The sequence below is a fragment of the Lemur catta genome, chromosome 5 (genome assembly GCF_020740605.2).
Source record: "Lemur catta isolate mLemCat1 chromosome 5, mLemCat1.pri, whole genome shotgun sequence".
Taxonomy (NCBI): Eukaryota; Metazoa; Chordata; class Mammalia; order Primates; family Lemuridae; genus Lemur; species Lemur catta.
Window position 1 is genome coordinate 31,887,563 of NC_059132.1, and position 27,417 is coordinate 31,914,979.

The 27,417-nt window shown below is 37.2% G+C and overlaps 1 protein-coding gene and 1 long non-coding RNA gene across 7 annotated transcripts in view; one reads left to right on the forward strand and one right to left on the reverse strand.

The window, feature by feature from the left end:
• Positions 1–27,090, reverse strand: part of FBXO38 (F-box protein 38) — a 54,846-nt gene extending 27,756 nt beyond the window's left edge. For 4 of the 5 annotated variants that reach the window (XM_045551426.1, XM_045551425.1, XM_045551423.1 and 1 more), the window contains exons 1-9: positions 26,989–27,090; positions 19,253–19,441; positions 14,769–14,902; positions 11,902–12,065; positions 11,522–11,687; positions 8,977–9,114; positions 4,970–5,107; positions 2,647–2,740; positions 1,477–1,607 (exon numbers count right to left, since the gene is read on the reverse strand). In XM_045551426.1, the coding sequence (XP_045407382.1) occupies positions 1,477–1,607; positions 2,647–2,740; positions 4,970–5,107; positions 8,977–9,114; positions 11,522–11,687; positions 11,902–12,065; positions 14,769–14,902; positions 19,253–19,380 (1,093 nt within the window). In that variant the 5' untranslated portion in view covers positions 19,381–19,441; positions 26,989–27,090. The remainder of the gene's footprint in view (positions 1–1,476; positions 1,608–2,646; positions 2,741–4,969; positions 5,108–8,976; positions 9,115–11,521; positions 11,688–11,901; positions 12,066–14,768; positions 14,903–19,252; positions 19,442–26,988) is intronic. The other variant, XM_045551424.1, reaches the window with a different exon arrangement.
• An 87-nt stretch (positions 27,091–27,177) lies between these two features.
• Positions 27,178–27,417, forward strand: part of LOC123638097 — a 37,405-nt gene continuing 37,165 nt past the window's right edge. For both annotated transcript variants that reach the window (XR_006735167.1, XR_006735168.1), the window contains exon 1: positions 27,178–27,318. This is a non-coding gene — a long non-coding RNA (uncharacterized LOC123638097). The remainder of the gene's footprint in view (positions 27,319–27,417) is intronic.

The following is a 27,417-nucleotide window of genomic DNA, read 5'->3' on the forward strand; positions in this document are numbered from 1 at the left end:
CTATTTTTTCTATTTTTTGTGGAGATAGGGTCTCACCATGTTGCTCAGGCTGGTCTCAAACTCCTGGCCTAAAGCAATCTTCCTGCTTTGGCCTCCCAAAGTGCTAGGATTACAGGTGTGAGCCACCATGCCTGGTTATAAAGTGTTTTTATTCCACTGAAAATGTGTGGTGAGGAAAGAGAAACACCATAAGGAAATAACTGGTTATAAAGAGAACTCTCTTGAAGACAATCCTTCAGTAGTCCTAAATGTGGCCATCCTGAAGATACAAAATTTTTCTAGTTATGAGATTTTGGGAAAAACACAAAATAAAATTACAGAAAAAACTCCAATTCCCAAACTAATAATTTTAAGTTGCTATACAGATATTATAGAAGCACAGGAAATGTTAATAATCACATTCAAAACCAGAAAAGCTTGGTATCAAATACATTAATTTTACATAAAATCATTACATCAGTTCATTTTTTTAAAGCTATTTTGGAGAAAAGCTGATCTTTCTCAAAGCTATATAGATTTAAAGTGATTCATGTATTAAACTGGCTAAGGAAGGATGATTTCTCTTTTAAAAATAATCCTTTACCTGTATTAATGAGAACTGTGAACATTTAAAAGAAACCCACAGCTATTATTGTAGCATATTTTAGAAATAAAAAACAGTCACAGTCATTTTTTTGACCTGGACTGTGCTGATTAGAGAAATTCAGCCTTCTTATGTTGTTCTATGCTGTATATTAGATTCAAAGGAAAAAGTATCATCTGATACGACAGAGTTCAAGAAAGATTTGTTACTAATTATATGGGGTAGAAATTAATTCTTGAAAAAGTAAAAACATGTTGGTCCTGGAAATTTTCTTCCATGTCTCATTAATGCCACATGGAAAAAAAGTTTGAGTAATGAATTGACATGCATTCAGACCCAAAGGTATGAGCTCCCAATTGTAAATGCATTCTAGAAAATGCTGTGAACAAGCCTTCCAACAGCAATCATCATTAAATAATACTGACCATTATATGCTCACACTATCTGGAAAATCCAGAACCCCCAGCGGGCTTATTATGGAAATGAAGAGCATGGACAGGGAATGGGACCTCATTTGAGAGGACCATCAAAAGCTTCAAGAAGTGTGGCAGATCAAATTCAACAATGGAACCAAGGATGACATTCTGTGAAAAAAATGAAGCAGAATGGGAAAGAAACTTGGGCAGTAAAATGAGGACAATATCAAATGTAGATAAGGATCTTTTCTTGGTGTACTGTTAATCATTATATTTTCTATAATATGCTAAAATCAGAGGCAATATGGAAAAAAATCATTGACATTAATATAAAAGTTTCTTTTTCAAGAAGTGAGAGCACCTAAGATTTTAAGTTATCTGATATTCAGGAAAATAAGGCACATTCCAATTCAAATTTCAGTTTGTCAAGTAAGTTTTCTACAGCAATTCTAGGAAATAAAATGGGATAAGTCTTACTCTGTAGCAAAAACTCATCTACATATCCCAGATGAAGGGTTTCAAATTGGGGAAACTCCAACTCTGCCATTTTTAGTGCAGAAAAGACACCATCTTTGGTTAGGGAAGGCTGGATTCGAACTTCATGTAACCTATGAGCAAAGAGATAAAACATATCAGATTAAAATGAAAGCCATCAGAATCAAAGATTCTTTCTAATGTAAGGCTCTGAAAGAAGTTTGAGATTTTTTTAGTGTCACAGATGTCAATAATTTTCCCCCCTCCATTAAAAAATATCAGAGATATTTCCTTTAAAGGAATATTTGTAAAACGTAGGCACATTTTAGGTAGTACCTAAAGCTATACATTAAGTAATAATAAATTACACAGTAGGAACCATGTATCATTTCAAGCGCTTTTCTAAACCTGATTTAGTCAAAGTGAGAATCTGCATGTGGTGCTGGTATTTCTTTAACACTTTTTTTACACTAGTTGTTAATGGCCCATTTTAACAACAGTATAGTTCTATAGTAGGTAACAATACCTACTTAAACTTAGGAACACATTTTATCTTACTTATATTCTTAATATTCTACTGATGGAAAGTAAGAGTTTTGTTTTTGAGTAAATTTTAAAAAATGGTTAATTTAAAGAAAATACAGAAATAGAAGTAGAGGCAAACCTTAGATATGCAGAAACAGTAAATGTGGCATAAAGTGATAGCAATATGTGGTTAAAAAATATAAAGATGTTACAAGGTCAGATTTTGGAAAAGCTGTTTTAAAATATTGATTTCTGAATAGCAAATATTATCAGCAACTAACTAAAACAATTCAGAAAATCATCCAGGGATTGAGACAATGATTCCTGAAAGGGGTACAGACACCAGAGCTTCAGTGCTGACTTCTGTGACTCATGCACTTCCAGATAGGCAACTGCTTTTCTCTGATGAGAGACCACACCTTTTCAGAGCTTGCCGGGTCTGAAGTGCAGTTCAACTGGTCATCAGTCACAACATTAGGACCACTATGAGATACTCATCTGCTATTTAAACAACACTTCTGTATTTTAAATCTGAACAAGGAACAATTGAACTTCATATACACATACATTCCCCAAGTTTTTTGTAAAACAGGAAAAAAAAACCATATAATTACATGACAAAAGACACAATGTGAAGAGGAAACACACCTACGGGCAGCGGTGATGATGAGGTAACCAAGATCTACTTCAAGAGCATTTTTGCAAGCTCCCAAAACAATAGTGTGCAAATTTCTAAAACCACCTAATGGAGACAAGGAACAAAAATAAGCATTTCTTTTGACCACAGCACTTTCAGTAAAGCATTTATACACACAATAGATGATAATTATTTGTTTAAAAGTAAATCTGTTTTGTTTTTACATTTAAATATCTCAAGATGAAATATCACTGGTAGTCATCTCCTAAAAAGAGATGAAAACAGATACCCATTCTGAAAACACACTCTGATGGCATCTGAAAACTACTCCAAAAGATTTAGACTGCTAAGTAAGGATTTTCAGAAAGCCAGATTCTCGTGAAACAATTGTAAAGAAGGGATTCTGCTATTTTCTGGCCGGATTTTGAACCTCCAATATATCATATGGAACAAGACCAGCACTACTTTAACTTCAACTAATTTTTTTTCATGTTTTTGAAACTTGTATTTACATACAAAATGGACACACATTATTAATGCATAGCTCAATGAATTTTCACAAAGGACTGATTTGTCTGTTTTGAATTTTTATAAATAAAATCACAAAGTATGGATATTTTTGTGTCTGGCTTCTTTCACTAAACATTTTATTTATGCCATTTATCCATACTGTTACATGTAGCTGTAGTTTGTCCCTTCTTATTGCATAATATTCTATTGTATGAATATACCACATTTTAACACATTAACTGCCATGTGAGCTGTATTTAACTCACGCCAGTTTTGAGCCCAGGGCCTCATGAAGCATATGTAACTTATACACACGGCTTTTCACCTTGGGAGCTGCGTGAACTATTTTTCAAGTTGCATATAACTCATGCACAGAAAATAATAAAAAATAACAAATTTCTCATTAAATTAGAAAGGACCGTTTTGTTTTCAAAGTTTTTATTCTACTTTCACAATAAAACACCGTGACCCCAAGGAAAAAATTTTTTTTCTAGTGTGGTAGTCAATGTGTTAATTACCCAATCTATTGCTGGTGGGCATTTGGGTTGTTTCCACTTGGGGTCTATTAGGAACAGTGCTTCTGTGAACAAGCTTGAATACATCTTTTGGTGAACATATGTATACATTTCTGTTGAGTTTTAAGCCAGGAATGCAACTATTGTTATGTGTATAGTCAACTTTAGTAGATATGATACAACAGTATCTCAATTTATACTCTCAACAGGAACATAAGAAAGGCCCTGTTGCTCCACATTCTAGCCAACATTATTGTTTATCTTTTTCATATTAGGCATGCATAGGTGAAGTCATTTTAGTGTTTGTGTATCACAGAGATTTTAATTTCCTTAATGATTAGTAAAATTTATCATTTTTTCATATGTTTACTAGTCATATGGATAGCCTCCTGTGTAAAGGCTTTTCTATGCAAGTCTTTTCCCATTTTTTTCTGTTGGGTTGCCTGTCCTTTCTTATTAATTTCAGGAAGTCTTTATATTTTCTCAGTACAAATCGTTTATCTGATATCTGTATTGCAAATGGCTTCTCCCACTCTGTAGCTTGGCTTTTCCTTCTCTTAATCATGCCTTTTCATGAACAAAATATCTTAATTTTAATTTGGTCCAGTTTAACAATTTTTTAAGTTATGGTAATTGCTCTTTGGTGTCCTGTTTAAGAAATCTTCGCCTACCCAAGATCAATAAGACATTCTCTTAAGTTCTCTTTTAAAAACTTCATTCTTTTATTTCACACATTTGGATCGATGATCCATCTGGAATTAATTTTTGTGTGAGATATGTTGACTCCTCGAGGGTCTTCCTTAAATACTCACCAGAGAAGGAAAGTCTCTGTTTCTCTTTTAGGGACCTTTATACAAACTCTTAGCTTTTGGCAGCTTTCTCCAGGTTTTTTCTCCAGTGAATGGACCCACTGTGGCATTCTTTTCCCTTCTGACTTTTATTCTGTTAGCTATAGCCATAAAATAATGCTGTTGGTCTCGAGGGAGTTTGTTCCATCCCCCGACTCAATGTAATGAAGTTCACTTATATTGAACTTGATTAACTGACAACATGTCTAAAAATAGTGTTTACTCTTCATTATATTTTAACAGTATTAATAACAATGTCTATTTGTTACCAATGGTACTTGATGATATTTTATTTTAATTTAGATAGCCAGTTAGATTTAACTGTTAACTACCTATCTAGAGAAAAAGCACAAATTACAAGCATTTTCTTTTAAAAAGGCTCGTAAGAGAAACTAAATAAAATCTTAATAAATTTTTAAAATTGACTTTTAAGATATTTGGTAACTAAAGAAAATGAATACCTGATCTCCAACTGTCTTCAACTACATGTTGGATGAGACCTCCAAGGAAAGGAACTCGAACCATTTCTAAATGTTCCAAGTTTCGGGCAGAGGCTAAGCCTGTTACTAAAGGGACATATTTCAAGGAATTTGTGGGTCCTGGGGAAAAAAAAAAAATCTTTACTAGAACAATGTAAATGCCTTAAAAATGAATTTTCAATTTAGTGACTAAAATGAATAATTTATAAATTCTGTGTCTTAAAATGACAGCTGAATTATTGGCTCTCTACAATCTATAATTCTTATTACAAATGAAAGCTGGCCTGTTAACTATATACTTATTCAGCATAAGGAGTTTTCAGTACCATTGGAGAGATATGTAGTACATTTTACAAATTCTCTGAAGTCTCCATAGTTTTGAGCTCAAAATAACTAAGGGGAAAAAGCCAAGATGAAAGTTTGATCCTCCACTCAAGTAAACACCTCAATCATTTAAACATCTCTCTGTGACCAGTGTTGTAGAGACTATGGAAGATCATAAAAGATATGGTCCTGACTATCAGAAAGCCTGTAATTCACATGGAGATAGAACATAAATAATTATAAGAGGATAAAAAGGTATAATGCATCAAGTATAAAAATAAGATTTGCTACATTCCATAAATAAGAGAAAGAGAAGAGGAAGATAAGTTGGAAAAAGCAGAGCCTGAAGGATGTATATAAGTAAAGAGGAAGAAGGAAGAGTGTGTCTCAGGATAAGGAAACACTAACACAGCATTAAGGGAAGACACTGAGGTGAAAGCTGTATAGTTGTGTAGTCAACAGGCACTAAAAGAAGGTATATATTGGAACAGAGTCAGAATAAGGACAAGAATAAGGGGGGGGGTCCTTGTTATTATGAACCCCGATGCAAAGTAGTTCCTACTTGATGCTCTAGGGCTGCGGTCCCCAACCTTTTTGGCACCAGGTACCAGTTCCATGGAAGACAATTTTTTCACTTGGGGGAAGGGAGGGGAGGATGGTTTCAGGATGATTCAAGCACATTACATTTATTGTGCATTTTATTTCTATTATTATTATTACACTGTAATATATAATGAAATAATTATACAACTCACCATAATGCAGAATCAGTAGGAGCCCTGAGCTTGTTTTCCTGCCACTAGATGGTCCCATCTGGAGTGATGGGAGACAGTGACAGCTGAAGTGTGTTGCTTATGTCCAGTCTACTCCGTAATTTCATTTTGGTTGCTGGCACTGCAGAAAACACTGCTTCACAAAGATAGGATGTTGGAAATGGAAGCAGGCTTTTCAGTGCTTTTGTGGCAATCTCAGGATATTCCACCTTGACTTTAATCCAGAACCTATGGAGATCTGAAGTTGTCTCAAACATACTTTTAAGGCCACCGTCATTTGCGATCTCGAGCAGTTGACCTCTTCGAGCACAGATAAAGTCGATTCATCTGGCTTATTCACCAATGGGTCACGGATCCACTCCTTCCCAGTTCAAGGATCTTTTGTGGTTGGGAAGTAATGCTCAAACTCTTTTGAAAGCTGAGATAGGTGATCGTGCACCAGCTGGCTCTGGCTGAGTCTCTTTCAAAATCTCTGCTAATGTTTGAAACATGTCAAAAATCCCAATGTTCACTCATCCTCCCAATAATTACAGCTTGGCTTTGAATGCAGCCACCACTTTATCTGCCGACTTGAACACAGTTGTCATTCTCCTCTAAAGTGATAGATTGAGTTCACTGAGCAGGTTGAATATGTTACACAAGTAAGCAAGTTTTGCGACCCATTCTGTCTCATGTGCTGCCAGCAGTGACTGTTTTTCTAAAAGAAATCTCTGGAGTACCTCTCATAACTTGAAAACCCCGGCCAGTGATCTACCTTTAGAAAGCCATCTCACTTCTGTATATAAGAGAAGATATGTGTGTTCTGTGTCCATATCCTCACAGAGCTGTGCAAACAGACATGAGTTAAGGGCATGTACTTTAACGTGGTTGATAATTTTAATCACATCCCAAAGAACGTTGTTTAGTTCAGGTGACATTTTTCAGCTAGCCAGCATTTCTCTATGGATGACATAGTGTGTAGACTCACATTCAGAAGCGACCTCCTTGACCCGAGTAGTGAAACCAGAAAGCCGTCCAGTTACAGCAGCCGCTCCGTCTGTGCATATACTGACACAAAATGACCAAGTCAGTTTTCATGATATGTAATCATTCAAAGACTTGAATAGTTCTGCAGCTGTGGTGTTGGTTGGCAACAAGAATGCACATAACATATCCTCATGCACATCCTCCTGAAAAATATATTGCACAAAAACAAGCATTGCTGCCTTGTTGTCAACATCGGTAGACTCATCAACCTGGATTGCATACCACGGTGGCTCATTAATCCTCTCTAACAATTGTGCCTCAATATCCTCTGCTATTTCATCAATTTGTCTAGTTATGGTGCTAGCCAAAAGAGGAACAAGTGCCACCTTTTGAACTGCAGCCTCTCCTAAAAGTTCATGGCAAATGTCCTTAGCAGCAGGCAGGATCAACTCTTCACCAATAGTGAAGGGCTTCTCAGCTTTGACAATGTGGTTAGCCACTCAGAGTGATGCTCTCAGTGCAGACACATTTGATGAAGTGGTGGCCTTCAATAATTGCTTCTGTTCTTCGTGTTCATGTTTGTTTTTTTTTTTTTCTTTTGAAAAACTCCAAAGGCTTGTCTTTTAACGCAGGGTGCATGGTCTCCATGTGGAGAAGCAGTTTTGGATTCATTGGATAGCCGGTCACCACATATACAAAGTGGGCTTGGAGAATGTGAATCACCTGTTGTAATGAACCTGTAATGTAAGTAGGAATCTTGGTATTTTCTTTTAAATGCAGCTTTCATTTTGTTGTAGAGTCTTCTGTTGTTTCATCATTGGGTCCTGCCCCCTTTCCAAAGAAGCTCAGCGATGTTTGCTTTTTACTCATTTTTGCTAGTGTTAGCTTGTGGGCTTAACAAAACTGACTGAGACAAGTGCACGGGGGGAGGAAAGAAGCGTGGATGGAAGTGATAAATAAAATAATGGGCAGGCCATGTGTGGACTAAAATAAGTGTCGGATTCTGACTTAAAGCCTGCCACCAGATGCAGCTGTACAATTGAAGTACATAAACTCACGTGCCACTAGAAAGCCTGCCCCCCGATGTAGCTTAATTGTCACTTGCCGCTCACTGATAGGGTTCATATGGGTCTGCAAGCAATTGATTTATTATGGTCTCTGTGCAGTCAAACCTCTCTGCTAATGATAATCTGTACCTGCAGCAGCTCCCCAGCACTAGCATCACCTCAGCTCCACCTCCGATCATCTCAGGCATTAGAGTCTCAAAGAGCGCACAACCTAGATCCCTCCCATGTGTGGTTTACAGTAGGGTTCTCACTCCAATGAGTGTCCAGCTGATTTGACAGGAGGTGGAGCTCAGGCGGTGATGTGAGCAATGGGGAGCAGCTGTACATACAGATGAAGCTTCATTTGTTTGCCTGCCACTCACCTCCTGTTGTGTGGCCTGGTTTCTAACAGGTCACAGACTGGTACTGGCCTGCAGCCCAGGAGTTGGGGACCGCAGCTCTAGGGCAATAGGGACAATGAAGGTTTCAGTTCAGAAGAATAGTATCATAAAAACAATGTTTAAGGTAGATTAGATGAAACAACTATTTATATGTAGGATGATTAGGAGACCAGAGACAAACAAAGCTGACTGAAATCTAATAAAACAATCTTATGAAAAGTAAAAAGTGTCTATAAAAAACACAGAGATATTCTGACTTATTTTTGTTGTTCTTTTTGTTTGTTTTGCTTTTTGCTAAGATCAAACACAAACCATATTTCTAATATCTTTAAAACAAAAGTACATTTATCTTCATAAGTTATAAAACATAAATAGTAATAGCATAACATAATTTTATTTACACATGTAGCTACAGAGTTTGCTTTAGGGTATTTTTAGAATTGCATATGTTTAATTCTACCACAATTGTGTACCATTACCTGCACAGTTCCTCATGACGAAAGTTCTTAAGCTGATGCAAAGAAAGTCTTTAAAGGGTTGTGGTTTAGTGAGTCTTACCCACTTCATATAAAGGTGCCTTAGCATTGGGATACAAGGAATTTCAGGAACGTTCACCCCTAAAACACAAATACAAAAAAGGAACAAACGATAACATTACAGAAATACCCTATATTCTGTACGTAAGTTCAAGAGTTTGTATTTCAAATTGACAATTTATCCTTCAAGGAGATTTTTATTATAACAAATTATATAATTAAAATCAACTAAGTGTAGCTTATTTAAAACTGACTTATTAATATAAAGAGCAATTTATGCAAACCATAAAAGCCCACTTTGTAAATTTTTTTAGAAAAGGCATATGGGAAGATGGAATTTAAAAAGTATTTCTACATTTTACATACGTAAGCCTTTCTCATAATCTTACAATTCTTCCAGGATCCTTTGCCAAGAAGATATAAAGTGAAAATAGGTTACTAAAAGCAAAATTGTGAAGATGGACATGGAGTACACAAATTGAAGACTGTACTACCAATACCCACTCCCCCACTAGTAGAAAAACTAAATTTCTCAGCACAAAGTCAGGATAGTTGGATGTCAGTATTGTGGTTTCTAGAAGACATCCAGAGATAGAGCTTAAAAAGCTATTTCTACAGATACACGAATCACAATGATTAGTAAATATGTGACAGAAGCCAGCCAGCACGGTTCTGGGACAGTGAGAAATCTGACAGTTATTTATTTCAGCATTTCAAACTGATACAGGTATTTTATGCCTCTGATTCCTGAGTGGCACAGTACTAGGAATCACACTCACAGCGGACCAGGTCTAGAAGAAGGACAGTGGTGTAGAACAAGGGGGGAAAGTTCAGGAGATGTGGAAGAAAGCAGAATAATTTGTAAATTCTAAATGGAAGAAAGCAGTTTGAGAAACTTGCCCAAGAAACTTGTCTAAACACTGTGGGCTTGAGAAAAGCTGAGGAAGGGACACAAGTTTATGCGAGAAATTCAAGGATTTGTCCTTGGATTTCTGATGGCATTTAACAAACTGTAACTGGCAAAATCAGTTCAATACAGCTTTTAAACTTGAGACAGTAGAAGCCCTTCTAGCAAGAGTAACCAGAGAAAGCAAAATTGGAGTACTTGAATGGCCAGTTCTTTAAAAGCTAAATTCTGCAGAATGTTCCTAATGTAACCTACAAGTATTACTCCTTAACCTAGTCCTCTCAAAACAGCCTAGTTAAATTTAGCTTGAATTATGCACACACATTGTATGGCAACACTTGGGAAGGGAAGTAAAACTGGGGATGAGACCAAAAGAAGAAAAGCAGAAGTGATGAGATGCAATATGCAGAATTCACAAAGTTAAGTTTAGCATCTACCATGAAGGTGGTTGTACTGATTATACTGATTAGGAAACTCAAGGTAGCAAGGGTGAGACAGATCCAGTGAAGACAGTATACCCTATGCTCAATCTACATTTTGCCCCAAATCCACTCTATAAACAAAGGATGCAATTATCCATTCCTTCAATCATGTTCATTAATTTACTACACATCTTTATATAACCATCATACAGTAAGTATTAAACTGTTGAATGAATCACATGAATTAATGCATTTCAATAAAATTTACCTTAAGAAGCATTTATATTTGCAATGAACTGTGTTAGGCATCATGGAAAATATAAAGCTAGAAAAACAGTCTTTGACCTTAATGAGCTTATATTATAAACTATAGATATTACAGAATCCTTTTATTATCTAAAAATCCAATTTCAAAGATATCCAAGTTCCTAATTAAAATCATTCTCTGATCTTCTATTTTTATAGAGATGGAGTCTTGCTATGCTGCCTACGCTGGTCTTGAACTACTGGCCTCAAGCGATCCTCCTGCCTCAGCCTCCCAAAGTGCTGGGATTACAGGCATGAGCACTGTACCTGGCCAACTCCCTGATCTTATAAATGAAGGGTTGCTAGAGATTTTTATTCTTCTTCCATAATTGTATGCGTCTTATTTAAGATCTACTTCTTATTCCTGCCATGCTGCATTCCCTTTACCACCTGACCCGGTTTCAGAAATTTCCAGCTCTTCAGACCACCTCCAATACCTGGAATAATTCTTGGAACACAGCATATACTCAATACGTATATGTTGAATAAAATACTAAATGACTATTAAAGGTCAGATTGTATTAACAGGGTCCCCCATAATTCCTTTAAGAAGTCTAAGCCAAACATAAATTGTATTTGAGAAAATATCTGCCCTTACTATTTATTTAGGTTGAAATTATTGGTATATAATTTCAAAAAATATTTAAATGGAGAATGCACACATATGAAGCAGTATATTTCCCCATGGGTCTTTAATAGGAAACCTGAGTTTTTAAACAAGTCTTACAAGCATTTCTTCTGCCATTATCAATCAACAAAGCCATCTCCAAAATTTTCATTATTCCCTTTCAATGAATATTCAGTTATACAGCATTTCAAGGAGTTCCAAGTGACCCAAGAAACATGTACTCACCAACTAAATGTAAAGTTTGAATTTTGGCTCCTATAGGAATTTTCAGTTTATTTTCAGGAGGAATTGGAAATGCTCCATTACGATTACGAAATTTCCCCAAAATATGAACATGTGGCATATACGTCCAAATGGATTCTACCAACTCCAAATGAGAAGTTTCAACACCCTAGAAAATAATGCCAAAGCAAGCATAAGAAAGGTTTTAAATTTAGCATATAAAACTTCTATTTCTGTACCATAAGATGCTAAGTATACAATGGAACTTAAAGGAAAAGTTTGTTATGGATGAAATTTGTATATGAGTAAACATGTTCTATCATTCTTTGGCCTATTATTTCTTCAACAAGTTGATGCCAAAATGGCCAACCAGGTGCACTCACCACTAAGTTTGGGCATGCCTGCAAAGCTTCTAGGACCCCTGGAATGCTAAAAGCCTCATGGCCCCTTACTCTTCGCCTCTCAAGGTATCGAGGATGAAGGCCATATAGCTGTTCGACATCTGGCATCTTCTTCAATAGTGTTAGAAAACTGGAATCTGTGAAGCCTGAGAAGTTCAAAAGTATTTAGAGCCAGAATCTTTCTGTTCATTAACATTTACTAGGCACTTGTAATTTTTATCAAAAGTTAAAAAAAGAAAGAATTTCCTTTTTAAATTTTCATAAGGCTAACACTATAGCTAAACAAACAGTTACAACAGAAAATGTATTCTTTTAGTAACAGAGGAAATGTGTCAGAAACTCCACTTATTCTGAGTTAATACTTTATAACTGAGGTTTTTAATTCATAAGTGACTTTTTGTTGTTGTTTTTAAGGCACAGAAATCTTCAGCAAAAAACACACTTTTAACCCAGATGACTTGGACCTACTTGATTGGTGGATGGAGAGGGACCATCCACCTGATCATCACCACCCTCCTCCTCTCCCAAAGGTGCTCTCTGGTCTATAAAAGTTCCAGGGCTCTGTAGAACACTAATTAAAAATATAAATAAAATGTAGTCCTCATCTTCAGGAAGCTCACAGTTCCAACCTAATTTGCATCTCAAACTAGGTTCTCTTACTCTATCCATTTCCTAATAATTACTCTGCCCTGGTATTTATTCCTCCCTTGCCATTTTAGACAATTAATTCTTTTGGAAAAAACAGACACAAGTTAGCTAAGAGAACAAGAGTGATCCAAACTGAGGGGATGCTGAGTTGGACAAGAAGCTGTCTTCCTGGAAGGCCAGTTGTGCTACATAGTAGGAACCAACAAGATGGAAACTGAGAGAGAGGTTACTTCCACAGCAGGAGCTGTTAGCTATATAAGCAGGGAGACAAGTCTCATACAGATGATGTGTTATCTATTACAGGGGCTTTTTATTTTTAATGGAAGCTGTCAGAAAGCCAACTGCCAGATCACTAACGACAAATTAAAATATTAACTGTTCAGAATAAAAATAAAGCCCCAAAGGACTAAATCTTACTTAAGTTTTCATATAGGACTAGTCCAGATATGTTAACTTTAGAATCACAAAAATGAAGAGTAAGAAGGGACCCTGGAGATTACTTGGTCTCTGTAATTATAATAATAGTTCTTATTACTCTCTTGTATGGTAACCTTTACTGACTGAGACATTCAGTGTTCTAACCATTTTACATGTTTTCTCATTCTCACAACCAAAGTCAAAAAGGTTATCATCCATTTACAAACGTAAAAAATGAAGTAAAAAGAGTTTAAGAGCTACTAAGTGGTAGTGCTGAAATTCAAAAACAAGTCTGACCACTGCCAACGTCCATACTCTTGTCATATATTACATATTGCCTCTCACCAAAGAAATAAGGAAGCTCTATTAATAGCTTATTTATAGAGAGGGCGTGACAACCCAAAGAGATCACATATGTAAACCATAAAATACCATTATATAGCATTATATTATAATTATAGTATCATATATATAGTATATATAATTATAGCAATGATCAGAGTTTAAACTCCAGGGTGGCATAAAATTGCATCACATGGGAGCTCTGCCATCCTGCCTCTTTATGAAGTGTATTAATCCCATCTCCAGGATTCCTGCTGGTCTAACCTCTACTAAAGTAAATCTAATAAAGGAATAAGACAACCATTTTCACACTACCCTAATTTTTTTCTTATCTGTATAAATGCTCAATCTCTGGAATAAGATAAATACTTTCCCCCTAGAATGGCTTTTTAAAAAGTATCTGACGACAACTGTGGTTTGCCTCCCACAAAGCTAAGCTCTAGCCTCAGATCTCTGCAATGTTCTTCACAAGAAAGCATATATTGATAATGACTCTGGCCAACTGACAGAGTTATCAGTTGACTGATGATCCTTGAAAGGGTGCAGCACTGTAAACCACACAATATTCCAGTATTCCAGAGGTTGTCTGCTCAGTTATACAGAACAGAACAAGACAACTATCTCCTCAGCCCTTTACTTCTACTAAGGCTTTTTTTATGCCCCCCTGAGCCCCACGATATTTTCAAATGCAGACATCACAGAAAAAGGGTGATGTAAAAAGATTTGAAATTGCTAAACAATAGTAACTAATTAATGGATTCGTCTTAACTGAAAAGAAGCCTCGATTGGCCTTTCATTTTAATTTTTCCCTTTTAGGAATGCTTTGCGTAGCTAAAGTCATCAACTTTCTTTTTAGATGGTCTCTTCAACTGAGCACAATCTCTTATGGTTAAGCTGTTAACTCTGAGTTCTTCACCTGCAAGGCCAGTGCCTTATTTGAGAATCTTCAAGACTTAATATAGACCTTTGAAAAGTGGTGAAACTAAAGAAGCGAAAGTTCCAGAAGCACAATTTCTGTGGCCTATTAGAACAGTTTTACAAAAATAAGTGTTCATTTAACTAGAGGGTGCAGTTAAGGTGTACAGGAAAACGTTATCATTCATCAGAAAACCTGCATCATAGACTAATGGACACACTGTCTAACATGATACACATATACTTGTTACTCAAAGGCTCAGTAAGTGTTCTCCAATCCTATCTGTATGAAACAGGCTGATATAGTTTCTTAAGTAGTAGGAAATGAAAACAGCAGGCATTAGAAGAGTAAAACCTCAGGCAAAATGCATTTTGCCAACTCTTAAAGCCAACATAAATCATCTGGATAAAATCCTGCCTCCTTGCATACAAGGTGACTTAGATTGCCTTTCTAAAGACAACAAATGTTTTAGGGGATCATTATTATTACTCTCCAGTAGGGCTCGACTATACCTAAATCCACTTACCACTTGGCATGTATTCCCACCACCGCCCTGCACAGAGATCCACAACCCTCACGACTCTCAGATACAGGGTCACTGCTTCCTTTAGCTTCCGGGAAAGACATTCCATACACATGATATCCTGCAGAGGGAGGTACCTTTATGAGAGAAAGAAACTCATATTTATCAAGTGGGTAAGTACTTCCTCTCATCGGTAAGTTATTTTTTTCTTCCCTCCATTCTCCTACCCCTCAAAATGAAATAAAAATCTTAACATTCACAGGCGTTTTAAGGTTAACATGCATAATAGTTTTTTACTAAAAACCAGTAAGTTAGCAAATACTCAGGTATTCAAATAATACATTGAGCTTCCTCCATATGGCATTTGATAGAAGCTGCTTTTCTTCTTATGAGTTTTAATATAGACAAAGAAAATCTAAAAACAAAGAAAGAAAAGAAGGAAGAAAAAAAATCTCAGTGCATTTCAAGGTATGATGATAAGGGAAACTAAGAAAGAAAGATCAGAGAGAACTAATTAACGTGAACATGGACAATGTTATTTCCTATCTTTCAAAGAATCCATTCCTATAGTGATTCTGCTCTTTCAACCCACCCCACCACCCAGAAACTACTATTTTCTCCATTAACAAATATGTATACTAACTTTATAGTATACAATTTCTTTTCCTAGATCTTTTACCCTTAAGGTCACACACTCTGATAAAAGTACTGCATAAGTATTAAGTGAAGATATCACATCTGAGTAACAATTTCCTCTTTTCTAATCTTCTTTAATATCTTTTCCTTCCTGAAACTTTTCAATTAACCTCTGCTCTTGTTCTGTTTCTAATAACACCCATATATATTTTGAAAGATCAGAAAATCTCATTTCTCTTTCTCTTAACACTCCTCCACACACACCTAGATTAAATTTGGCCAAAAAAAAAGAGCTACCCTTCATTGAGCCTGCACTGTGTCACAAACACTGTACTATACTCATTGCTTCACAAAAACCTTAAAAGGTAAGTAGCTGGTTTCTCTGTTGGCGACACAGCCCTTTCCCAGTCCTTTTTCCTTCTCTCTTTGCCCTGCTGTGCTCCCTAGCCCACTGGCTAATGGTTGGTTGAATGTGGCCAATGGGAGGCACCGTTGGAGGGCTAGAGGTGGCAATGCTGCCTTTCTGTTACTGCTAGTCCCCTGATGAATTCTTCAGTATCACTTACTGGTTCCCTTAACCCTAGATGGGGACTATTTAACTCTGTAAATAGTCCCTGCATTAAACTATCTTTTAATTCCAGCTAAGTGTATCTTCTGTTATCTGCTGGAATCCTCATTGATATACTAAATGCCATTATTACTCCATTTTACAAGTCATAAAATTAGCTCAGAAAAGTTACACCTGCAAACAGTAATATGGCTAGGTAAGAGGGAGGAATGGCAGGAATGTCAAGACACTTTGGTCGGACACTAACACAAACAGCTAACACTTAAATTTTTGCTAATTCTAAAAGAAAAGTCCATATATGCTTGCTGACTATTAATATTTCTCTGTTCCCTTTTATTCTATCTCTGGACCCTCTTCCTTCCCCTTTAAAACTATTTAAATAAAGAGAATAAAATCAAATGAAACTTTCTACAAAAAAAGCATCACCACTAGCCATAACTTAATTTATAGTCTCTATAATTTAGAAATAAGAATAAATATTTTTTGGGAACTACATAATTACACATTTTATAAACAATGAAAAATAATGAATTTGTTTTTGAAATCAAGTTTGCTACTATAATATTTTTTTCTAAATAATTGATTGTTATCCAAAGTATTTGTCTGGGTTAATATTATACTCCCTCCCTTTAAATATAAACAGATCGGTAATCACAAAATCAAGATTCTTTTACATCATATTTGCCCTTAAAAGAAATGTATTTTTTCTTTATACATATATAGTCAAAGAGCTGGAGTTCAAAAGGCAGATCAAATATTTCACATTTTAGAAAAGACATAGTTAGCATAGCAGGTATAGCAAAGTTAGGTTTCTCTTAAGGAAGGACATAGTTTTTCTTGTTTCATGAAAGCACACTAAGTAGTTACTACAACACTACAACATGAGTCCTCAAATCAAAACTTTAGAAGGCTAAAAATAAAACAAAACTTAATCTGTTTATTTTTAGAATAAACATCTCATACAGAGTTCAAGAACTCAGCTTAGTTCATGATTCTTCTTACCTTCTGCCAATTGCTGTAAGAGGGTAACATGCTACTTGATTTCACCTCTACCATTTGAATATTGTTTGAACTGCAAAATGTTAACTAATCTACTTTCAATTTAAAATATCATCCAATTTCTTCATAATACAGGCAAGCATTATCCAACCACCATTTAACACTTATCCCTGGAAGCAATTTATCTATGCTTTCTTCTAGAATTTTTTTTTTCTACACCTGAGAGAGCTGCTTTACCTTCTAGAATTTTAATGGCTTTATTGTTTAATTCATTGATCCACTTCAAATTTAGTTGTAAGAAATGACAGATAAGAATGACACTTTTACGTTGATAATTGTGACATCACCACCAAATAATCCACCCAACTTTTCCTTATTCATACAAATATAACTTTATCATAAACCAGATCCCCACACGTATTTGAAGGCAGCCTATGTTGTCTGTCGTACCCAACTGATATGGATGCTTTGGATATCTGGCCCCTCCAAACCTCATGTTAAAATTCGATCCCCAGTGTTGGAGGTGAGGCCTGGAGGGAGGTGTTTGGGTCATGGCGGCAGACTCCCCCATGAATGGCCTGGTGCCAGGCTTCTTTGAACAATGAGCTCTGGCAATGTGAACTCACATGCCTCCTCCCTCTCTTGCTCCTTCTCTCACCATGTGACACACCTGCTCCTTTCACCTTCCACCTTGTTTGGAAGCTCCCTGAAGCCCTCACCAGAAGTAGATGCTAGTACTACACTTTTCATACAGTCTGCAGAACTGTGAGCAAATAAACCTATTTTCTTTATAAATTATCCAGTCTTAGGTATTCTTTTATAGCAGCGCAAAATGGACTAACACACAAACTGTCTGGCTGTCTTCTCCAGAACCAAATGTTAGGAATATATTTGAACATCTTGGTAGGGCTAGACTCTTTTTTCTGAAAAATTCTGGTTATTCTGGCAGACTTTTCTTCTGCCAGATGAACACTGCTATCATTCTTTATGTTAAAAAAACCTCCTAATATTTTAATTGAATTGTCTATTCCCAGACAGAGCCAAATTAACAAAAACTACACTGTGTCACAAAATAACAAACTACAGAAGATAAAGACTAATACAAATTTATATTAGCAAGCAAAAATAAAGTGCTTATGGTCCCCTAAAATAACTCTCCTTAACTATTTTAAAACTTCATAATCTGCAAATATTCAATAATTTATAAAACTTCAAAACATTTCTAAGAACTTCATATGTGGAAATTTTTCCTAGGTAAATAATCTAATAGAAAATCCAGATGCTTGAAAGGTTATTGCAAGGAAAAGAGAAAAAGTGGAAAAAATCTAGATGTCAGACAAGGGAAATAGCAAATATGATGTCACATACACATTCAATGGAATAGTAAGCATGACTAAAATGATAATTATGAAGACCAGGTAGCAATATGAAAAAAGGTAAAACACAATAATAACCATTAAAGCTTACCAAGCATTTATACTATGTAGTGTGCTAAGTGCTTTTATGCATTATCTCACTAAATCCTAATATCTCCTTTATATCTACCACTGTTCCATAGCTAGTAAACAATGAACCCAAGATGCAAACTCAGGTCTCTAACTCCAGAGACAAAGTATTACAGAATTTGTTTATCGGAATGGTATAAACAAAGACAATGACTAAAAGAAGAGAGCAGTGGAAACTTGAATAACAGTTTTCTTTCTTTCTTTTTTTTTAATTGTTGTTATAACGCAGTTTGGGTAAAAATATAATTTTTAAAAGTTTTTTTGCTTTAAAAAAAAAAACCTTTTCTTGTGTTGTGTTAATCACAAAATGTGTGCATCACATAGCAATGATGGGTATTATTTCACAAAACTTTTGTTTCACTCACTTACCTGTATGTGCACATTGAGCAACATGTGTTTCTCACTGTGGGTTGTAAAGAGAGTCAGAAACACTGCTTTATATTTTACATACAAGGCATTGTTATCATGTGATAAGAAAAGTCAACAAATCTATCAGCCAATAAAAATTCCACGAAGCCCAGCTATCCAACAGAACTTTCTGTGGCAAAAGAAATATTTTCTACCTGTACTCTGTGCTGTACTATACAGTAGCCACCAGCCACACGTGGCTACTAAGCACTTGAAAGGTAGCTAGTACAACTGATAAGCTGAATTTTAATTTTATCTAATTTAAACTTAAATGCAACATGTAGCTAGTGACTACCATATTAGACAGCACAGCTCCAGGATTTGGTCTTATACATTGCAGGTAGGTGAAAGTCAACCAAACAAAATCTTACCTAAAAATATGGCAAAGTACTTCATGTGAAAGTTGATTCATATAGTCCTTTGTTTCATCTGATATTGTTTCCTCTGGGATTTCATTATTCATAAGACAGGTTTTAACGCTTTTCTTTCGTGGCCCCATTGCCGTTAAGTCTCCAGTATTCAAGAGCAAATTTCTCCTCGTTTATTTGAGTTCAAAGCACCTGAAAAGCAAGCAGAAAATACCGTAGACTAAAAAAAAAAAAAAGATTCCCAACTCTCCCTCCTACCTGCCCTGAGCTCCGACCTTTATTTCCTCTGCCTATCAGAAAACAAACCAAACTCCCTCCATACCACAAAGCCCTCTCTCCCAAAACACAGATACACACAGATACATACACATACACACCCTTGTTTTCTCTAACGTGGTTTACTAAATTCCTAAATTAGACACCCTGAAACCATCCTAAATATATCCTGGTCACTCACTTCTCACAACCACTTGATTAGCTGTTCTTATTAATTTTATCACAATAGTGTTCCTGTACCCACCCTCCTGGCTTTCAGGACTCTCAACGCTCATCTGGGCTATTGCAGTGCCTTCTGAAATGATGCCCACCACTGTATCCCTGGGGCCTAGAACAAAGCCCGGCACATAGTACATGCTCAGCAGTAACTTACTGAACAAATGCTTAACCATATCATATTCCACACTGAAGCCAGAGTTATCTTTTTAAAACATTCCTCTGATTTTATATTGTTAAGTGAAAAAAAGCAAAATGTAGAATATGTCTAAAGTGTGGTTCCATTGGGATAAGAAAGACAAATACTTGTATTTGCGTGTGACAAAAATAAAGGCTGCATGATAAAATATTAACACAGTGGTTACTTCTGGGGAATGAGAACAGACGTTTAGGAAAGTGGAAAGAAAACTTTCATTTTTTACTTCATATTCCTCTCCCTTTGAAATCTTTAGATTGGCCATGTATATTTTATTTCTTTAAAATCAAACAAGCAAAACAAAACAAAATCAGCCTATATGAAATCCTGGTTCCTGGAGGATAAAATCTTTCCAATTTGGTCTCAAGCCACCAGATTTTCCAATCTCATCTTCCAAGCTTTACCACTTACTCCTCAGAACACTCATTCGAGTGGAACCAATCTCTTCTCAGTTCTCCCAAACATACATTGGTGTATGCCAAAAAAAGGATCTCAATACTGACTATACATAATAACAATTCCTTGCTCATAATAAATTCTCAAATGGCTAATGTATGAATATCCATCAGTCTTTCCATTATTCCATATGCAGTAGCTTCAAGGCTGCTGCCAAGAACCAATTTCATGAGGAGTTTACTACCATAGCACTCAATGATCTCAGCAACAAGTCTATAAGCCAGGCAACAATGCAATCAGATTTTACTCCAATAAGGATATATATAACAAACAGCTAATCTGTAGCACACAAAAGCCTCAAAAGGACTATTAACCAACAAAGCCAATCCACCTACGGATCACCTGTATGTTTGGACCAATCCTCCAGCTATCATATTTTAGCACATGCTTCAGATTTAAGAATCTTGACAACTCTTCATTGAGACCATGCTCTTCTTGACTCTTCATCCCTTAAGTAAAACGCTTTCTAAGCCCTTCTTACTTCTTTTCCTTCACCAAATCCACACAACTTAATAATTTAACACCTTTTTCTATGATTCCACCTTTCATTGCTCCTTACCATTTTGGAATGCTATGATTTTGTGCAAATCAGATTTAGTAGCCCCAGTGCACAAACTGCACTTAAATTTTTAGACCAAATAGCTTGTATTTCATATATCATTTAGCTTATAAAATTTCACTTGTTTAGAACTCATAAATATTTACTCACAGAAATGATGTTTTACAACATTATACGGAGGTTAGGTCTCCAGCAAGCTGACAAAAATGTATTTAACCTACGGTATACATTAACACTACCAAAAAGCCTAAATTAGCAGGACCAACAAAATTTTGGGTAAAACTATACTCTTATTTCCCACATCATACCAGGAATTGAAGAACTGGTCTTGTAGCTACCTACTTGGCAGCGACTACCCTGCCCTGAGCCTTTAAAGGGAGGGGACTTGTGGAGATGAACACTGGGGGTAAAGGATAAGATCTCTATCCTACATCTAGGTTGACAGTTGAGGACCTACAGCCAGAGGAAATCCACCAGCCCTTTCAAGTACAAGTAAGTGTCTCTGAAAATGTTCAGGATATAAAAGGCTTCCTCAATAAACACCATGCAATTCATGCAAAGTCCCAAGTGCTGATGGTGTCTCTTTTGGATGTGCACCCTCTTCTTACTAGCTTTTCTTTGGGAAAAGAACAAAAGCAAGTGAGAATAGAAAAATATGATGACTGGCTTTGTCTTGCTCTCTTCCCACTCCTATCTCTAATATATCACCATTGGCCACTAAACACTGCTTTCACTTGAGAAACTCAACAATATAAAGAAGATCCAAAGCAGCAGCAGGTTAAAAGAGAAAGAGGAAAGGAAGGAAAGTTCAGTTATCAGTAGAGAAAGAGATGACTTGAAGGGGGCCTAGCAGAAAAGTCATGGAGGATGAGGGAGAGGTGAGTACAGGCACAACTCAATTTATCCTGCTTTGCTTTAATGTGCTTCATAGTTATTTCCTTTTTTAAAACAAATTGCAGGTTTTTAGCAACCCTGCATTGAGCAAGTCTACTGGCACCATTTTTCCAAATGCACGTGCTCATTTCATGTCTGTGTGACATTTTGGTAATTCTCGCAATATTTCAAACTTTTTCATTATTATTATATGTTTTATGATTATCTGTGATCTTTGATATTATTATTGTAATTGTTTTGGGGGCACCACAAGCCACACCCATATAAGACAACAAACGTAATGCAAACGTAAGGCATGTTGAAACTCAAGATAGGTCAAAAGCTTGTCCTCTTCCATCACTTAGCCAAGTTGCAAATGTAAAGAAAGTTCTTAAAAAAATTAAAGGTGCTACTCCAATGAACACACAAATTATAAGAAAGCAAAACAGCCTTATTGCTGGTATGGAGAGGGTTTTAGTGGTCTAGACAGATGTTCAAACCAGCCACAACATTCCCTTTAAGCCAAAGCCTAATCCAGAGCAAGGCCCTCTCTTAAATTCTGTGAAGGCAGAGAGAGGTGAGAAAGCTATGAAGAGCTGGAAGCTAGCAGAGGTTGGTTCATGAGGTTTAAGAAGTCACCACCATTAACATAAAAGTGCAAGGTGAAGTAGCAAGTGGTGATGGAGAAGTTTCAAGACATCCAGAAGATCTAGCTAAGATAACTGATGAAGGAAGCTACACTAAACAACAAATTTTGAATCTGTAGAAGAAACGGCTTTATATTGGAAGAGAATGCTATACAGGACTGGCTAGAGAGAAGTCAATGCCTGGCTTCAAAGGAGTTTCTCTTGTTAGGGCCCAATGCAGCTGCTGATTTCAAGGTAAAGCCAATGCTCACTTACCATTCTGAAAATTCTAGGGCCCTTAAGAATTATGCTAAATCTACACTGTCTGTGCTTTATACATGAAACAAAGCCTAGGTGACAGCACATGTGTTTAAGCTTACCTTTGAGATCTGCTCACAAAATAGATTCCATTCAAAATACTACTGCTTATTGATGACATATCTAGTCACTCAAAAGCTCTGATGGAGATGTAAAACGAGATTAATGTTGTTTTCATGTCTGTTAACATAACATACATTTTGCAGCCCCCAGATCAAGGAGTAATTTTCACTTTCAAGTCTTATTTAAGAAATAGATTTCATAAAACTATAGTTGCCATGGACAGTGATTGTTTTGAAGGATCTGGGCAAAGTAAATTGAAACCCTTCTGGAAAGGATTCACCATTCTAGATGCCATTAAGGACATTCTTGAGTCATGGGAAAAGGACAAAATATTAACATTAACAAGAATGCGGAAGAAGGTGATTTCAACCCTCATGTATCACTCTGAGGGGTTCGAGACATCAGTGGAGGAAGTCACTGCAGATAAGTGTAAATGACAAGAGAATTAGAAGTGGAGCATGAAGATGTGACGGAATTGCTGTCATCTCATCATAAAACTTGAACAGATGAGTTGTTTCTTATGGATGAGGAAAGAAAGTGGTTTCTTGAGATGGAATCTACTCCTGGTGAAGATGCTGTGAACATTGTTAAAATGACAACAAAGGATTTAGAATACTACATAAACTTAGTTGGCAAAGCAGCAGCAAGGCTTGAGGACTGACTTCAATTTTGAAAGAAGTTTTCCTGTGGTAAAATGCTATGAAACAGCATCTCATGCTATGAAGAAATTTTTTGTGAAGAAAGATTCAATCAATCAATACAGCAAACTTTATTGTTTTCTTATTTTAATTAAATGCCACAGCCACCCCAACCTTCAGCAACTACCCTCTTTCCTGATCAGTCAGCAGCCATAAAGAACGAGGCAAGACCTTACACCAGCAAAAGATTATGACTCACTGAAGGCTAAGGTGATCATCAGCATTTCTTAGCAATAAAGTATTTTTAAATTAAGGTATGTATGTTGGTTTTAATGCTACTATGTACTTAACAGACTATAGTATAGTGTAAATATAACTTTTATATGCATCAGGAAACCAAAAAGTTCATGATTCACTTTATGGCGGTGGGCTGGAACAGAACCTGCAATATCTGAGGTATGCCTGCATAAATAACAGGGGAGTATAATACGTAAAGACTCTATTTTGTACCACCAGGTGTTACTTCTAGGCTTAGCAAGTTCTGGACACTCAGACTGTGAACCTCAAAGAGATGTCATTCTGACAGAATTATAGAAACCCAATAAAAGTTGAAGGGGTCCTGAGAGACTACTTTTGTCACACAGTTCTCAATTTTTTGTGGGTCACAAACCCATCTGAGAATATGATGAAAGCAGCACATCCTCTACCCAGATTCAGGCAAGCAGAATTATTATACATATACAATTTCGGGGGGTTCATTCATAGACACATCAAAGCTCATCCAGAGATCCCTATCCAAGACTAGTTTCTGAAATTTCCAGATGGACAAATAGAACCAACAAGGATAAGCTGATAAGTCACTTGCCCAAGGTCATACAGTGTTCAAAGCTCAGGCTGGGCTTCAGACCTGTCAAACTACATTACACACCCTATCACCAAGTCAGTCCTCTGCCACTGTGGCTGTCTTCCTGTATTCCAGAGTTATGCCCCAATGCTTGGAGATGGGCTTCTGGATGCTCTGACAGAAATGCTTCTGACCACACCCTCCTTCACAAATTAGGGTTTGTAGTCCATCTAATTTAGGTTCCTACATAGTGTAGCCTAGAGTCACCTTGGGTATCCTAGTCATTCTGCCTGTTTAGCAGACTGTAGCCATAGGAAGCATCACTTTTGTCCTGGTATCCCAAGCACATTCTTAAACCTCAGCTGTTTGTGAGTATTCTTTAAGCCAGGGTTCTTCAAAAACACAATTTCTCTAAGTGCTCTTCTCCTTTCCTGCCAATTCAAATCTCCTTCCCATCCTAAACAAAACTATACCCTCCCCTACTAAGTCACTTGGGTTGTTCCCAAATTACCCGTCTTTTAACCCTTAATGCTCAAAGCTATCTCCACCTCTTATAGGAGCACCAACATTTTCCAGTTTGTAAAATTAAGTTCTTCTTTCAATCCTCTATTTCCATCATAAAGGTTTTAACATTTATGGTTCCTAATTCTGATAATTGCTGATACCTATAAAAATCTTACCTCCATGTCTTTATTCTCTAAATCTGTCACAACTAAAAATCTTCCTATACCTGTTCTATCTTGTCAACATCCTCCTTCATCCTTGACTTATTCTAATTACTCCTTTCATCAGATCACACCAGGCTTTCTGGAGCACAGAATATCTCTTGTTAGCATACTTCACAGGCAGAGATTAAGTTATCTTACAACTGATCAGAAGGTTAGGGACCCCTTCTTTTATAAAATTTTCCTAATTCTGAATCAATTTCTCATTCTCTAATTAATGACAAATGACGATTTTCTGGAAAAGCTCCTTCTTTCCTCGACTACTATTATCTAGTCACCCATCCATCCCCTCGCTCATTTATTTACTATAAGCACTAGATGATGGTGACAAAGTCTTTCTCACCATGAAGCTTATAGTCTCAGAGTGGAGATAGATTCTAGCACCAGCTTATTACCATCTCAGTCATTTCGATTCAACAGGAATAGTTTGAAAACAGGAAGAGTGCTGAAAAAGGCTTACATATCACCCAGTCCAACCCCTCATTTTACATATTAGAGAAGTGAGGCCCAGAAAGGTGAGCTGGCTAGCCCAAAGTCACAGAGGCAGACTGCACCAGCGCTGAAGCAACAATCCAGGTCTTCAACTCCAGTTCAAGACCAATTTTATTTTACTATACCACTTTACCTTACTGAAATCTAGTTATTCTTTTTTCTCCTATAGTATGCATTAATGGACTACATGTGTACTTCCAGGCACAAAATCATTTAAACAACAAGGTACACAAATCTCTATATTCTGCACCCAAAAAGGGCATTAGAATCACAAATTTTAAAGAGGAGTCTTACAGAACATCTAAACCAATAATTGTAAAAATGAAAGTTAAAAATGACAAGCAGACTTTTTTTCAATCTATGACCACATAATATGTACCTTTCACACCACACCTTCTTCATCCCCCTAGAAAATTATGCCCTTATAGAGCCATTATTTTATTCTTCACTTGTGCTGGGGAGACGGGAAAGGGGACTAAGAACCAGTGACATAATCCAACACCTTCCTTCGACAGATGAGAAATCTCAAGTCTAGAGAGAGAAAGGGACTTGTGCAAAGTGAACCATCAAGTTAATAGTAGCTTTAAGCCAAAAACTAAGGTCTCATATTTTCCACTTTGGAGTGATTTACACTGCTGGTTTAAGTTTATAAAACAAAGTTTTCTGGAAAGAGCTTGTCACTGCACGGGAAACTTCCTAAGTGCCCAGTTGCCCTTGGCCAGCTTGGTGTCTGGAAAGAAACAGGGTTGTCATCTCTTACAGTCAAATCCTGGTTATGCAGGGTGCAGGGAAGACATGCTTTTCAGGTCTGTCTCTAAGAAAAGACTCCTTAAAAGGGGTGTTGAGAATCTAATCTCGGTGGCTAGCGGGGGCATCAAAGGCATCCAACACGTTCATGTCACAGATAAACTGCAGCACAAAGAGGATAATGGACTGGGACAAGGTCACATAGTGACTCGGTGGAGAAGGTAAAACTAGAACTCGGGGGTCCTGATCCCCAGACGTGGCACCCTTTCAAAGACATGTTCATTGCTTCCTGCTCGGAGACATCCCCTCAGTACGCTGACGACAGGCCATCTTCAATTTACTGGCCTAAATACCGACTTAACATTAACATCGTGGAATTCGTGACGCCCGGAGGGGGAGTCCCACAAATTGTCCAGGCCAAATCCCCCATTTTGTTGAGGAAATCGAGGCCAAGAGAAGGTTCTTTAAGGCCGGAATTTTAGGCCGGGCTCAGACAAGGCGTCAAACCCGCCAGCAAGGCCTAGAAAGCCAGGAACCATAAATTCAACCCCTGCTCTCCCAGGAGCTCTAGGCCCGAAGGGAGCCGGAGACCGAGAGCCTAAGCGGTCGGGAGCCCTGTAACCCCCATCCAGCAGCCTCCGCCCCGCCTCACACAACCGCGGCTCGGTTCCCGCCTCCCGGCCCCCAGGCCCGCTCTGCAGTAGCCTCACCTACGCCGGCCGTCTGTTATTGTGGTTGAGAGGGAGGGAGAACGCTACCGACACTTCCCGCGGCCCCCACCGCCGAGGCGCTTCCGCTTCCGCCGCCGCTCGGGCATTTCCGGAGTGTAGTCTTCCGGGCTGGGCCCGCACCGCCGTGTCCATATTGGGTGTGTGGCGCAGCGTGCGGGCGCGGCAGCCATGGTAAGTGTGGCATTTCTGAAGGCTCGGGGCTGTCCTTCTTGACGTGACACTTACGAGCCATCACGGAAGCGCTGAGAGTCTGATACGCCGGAACCGGTGTGTTTCCTCTACAGTTCTGCTGATGCTCTGTGATCTTGGGTAAGCCTTTGGACCTCACCTTTCTCATTTGAAAAATAGATAGGTTCCGATAGAGGTTTTACGAGAATCATTCAACTAAAAAACAGAGAACTGTTTTTT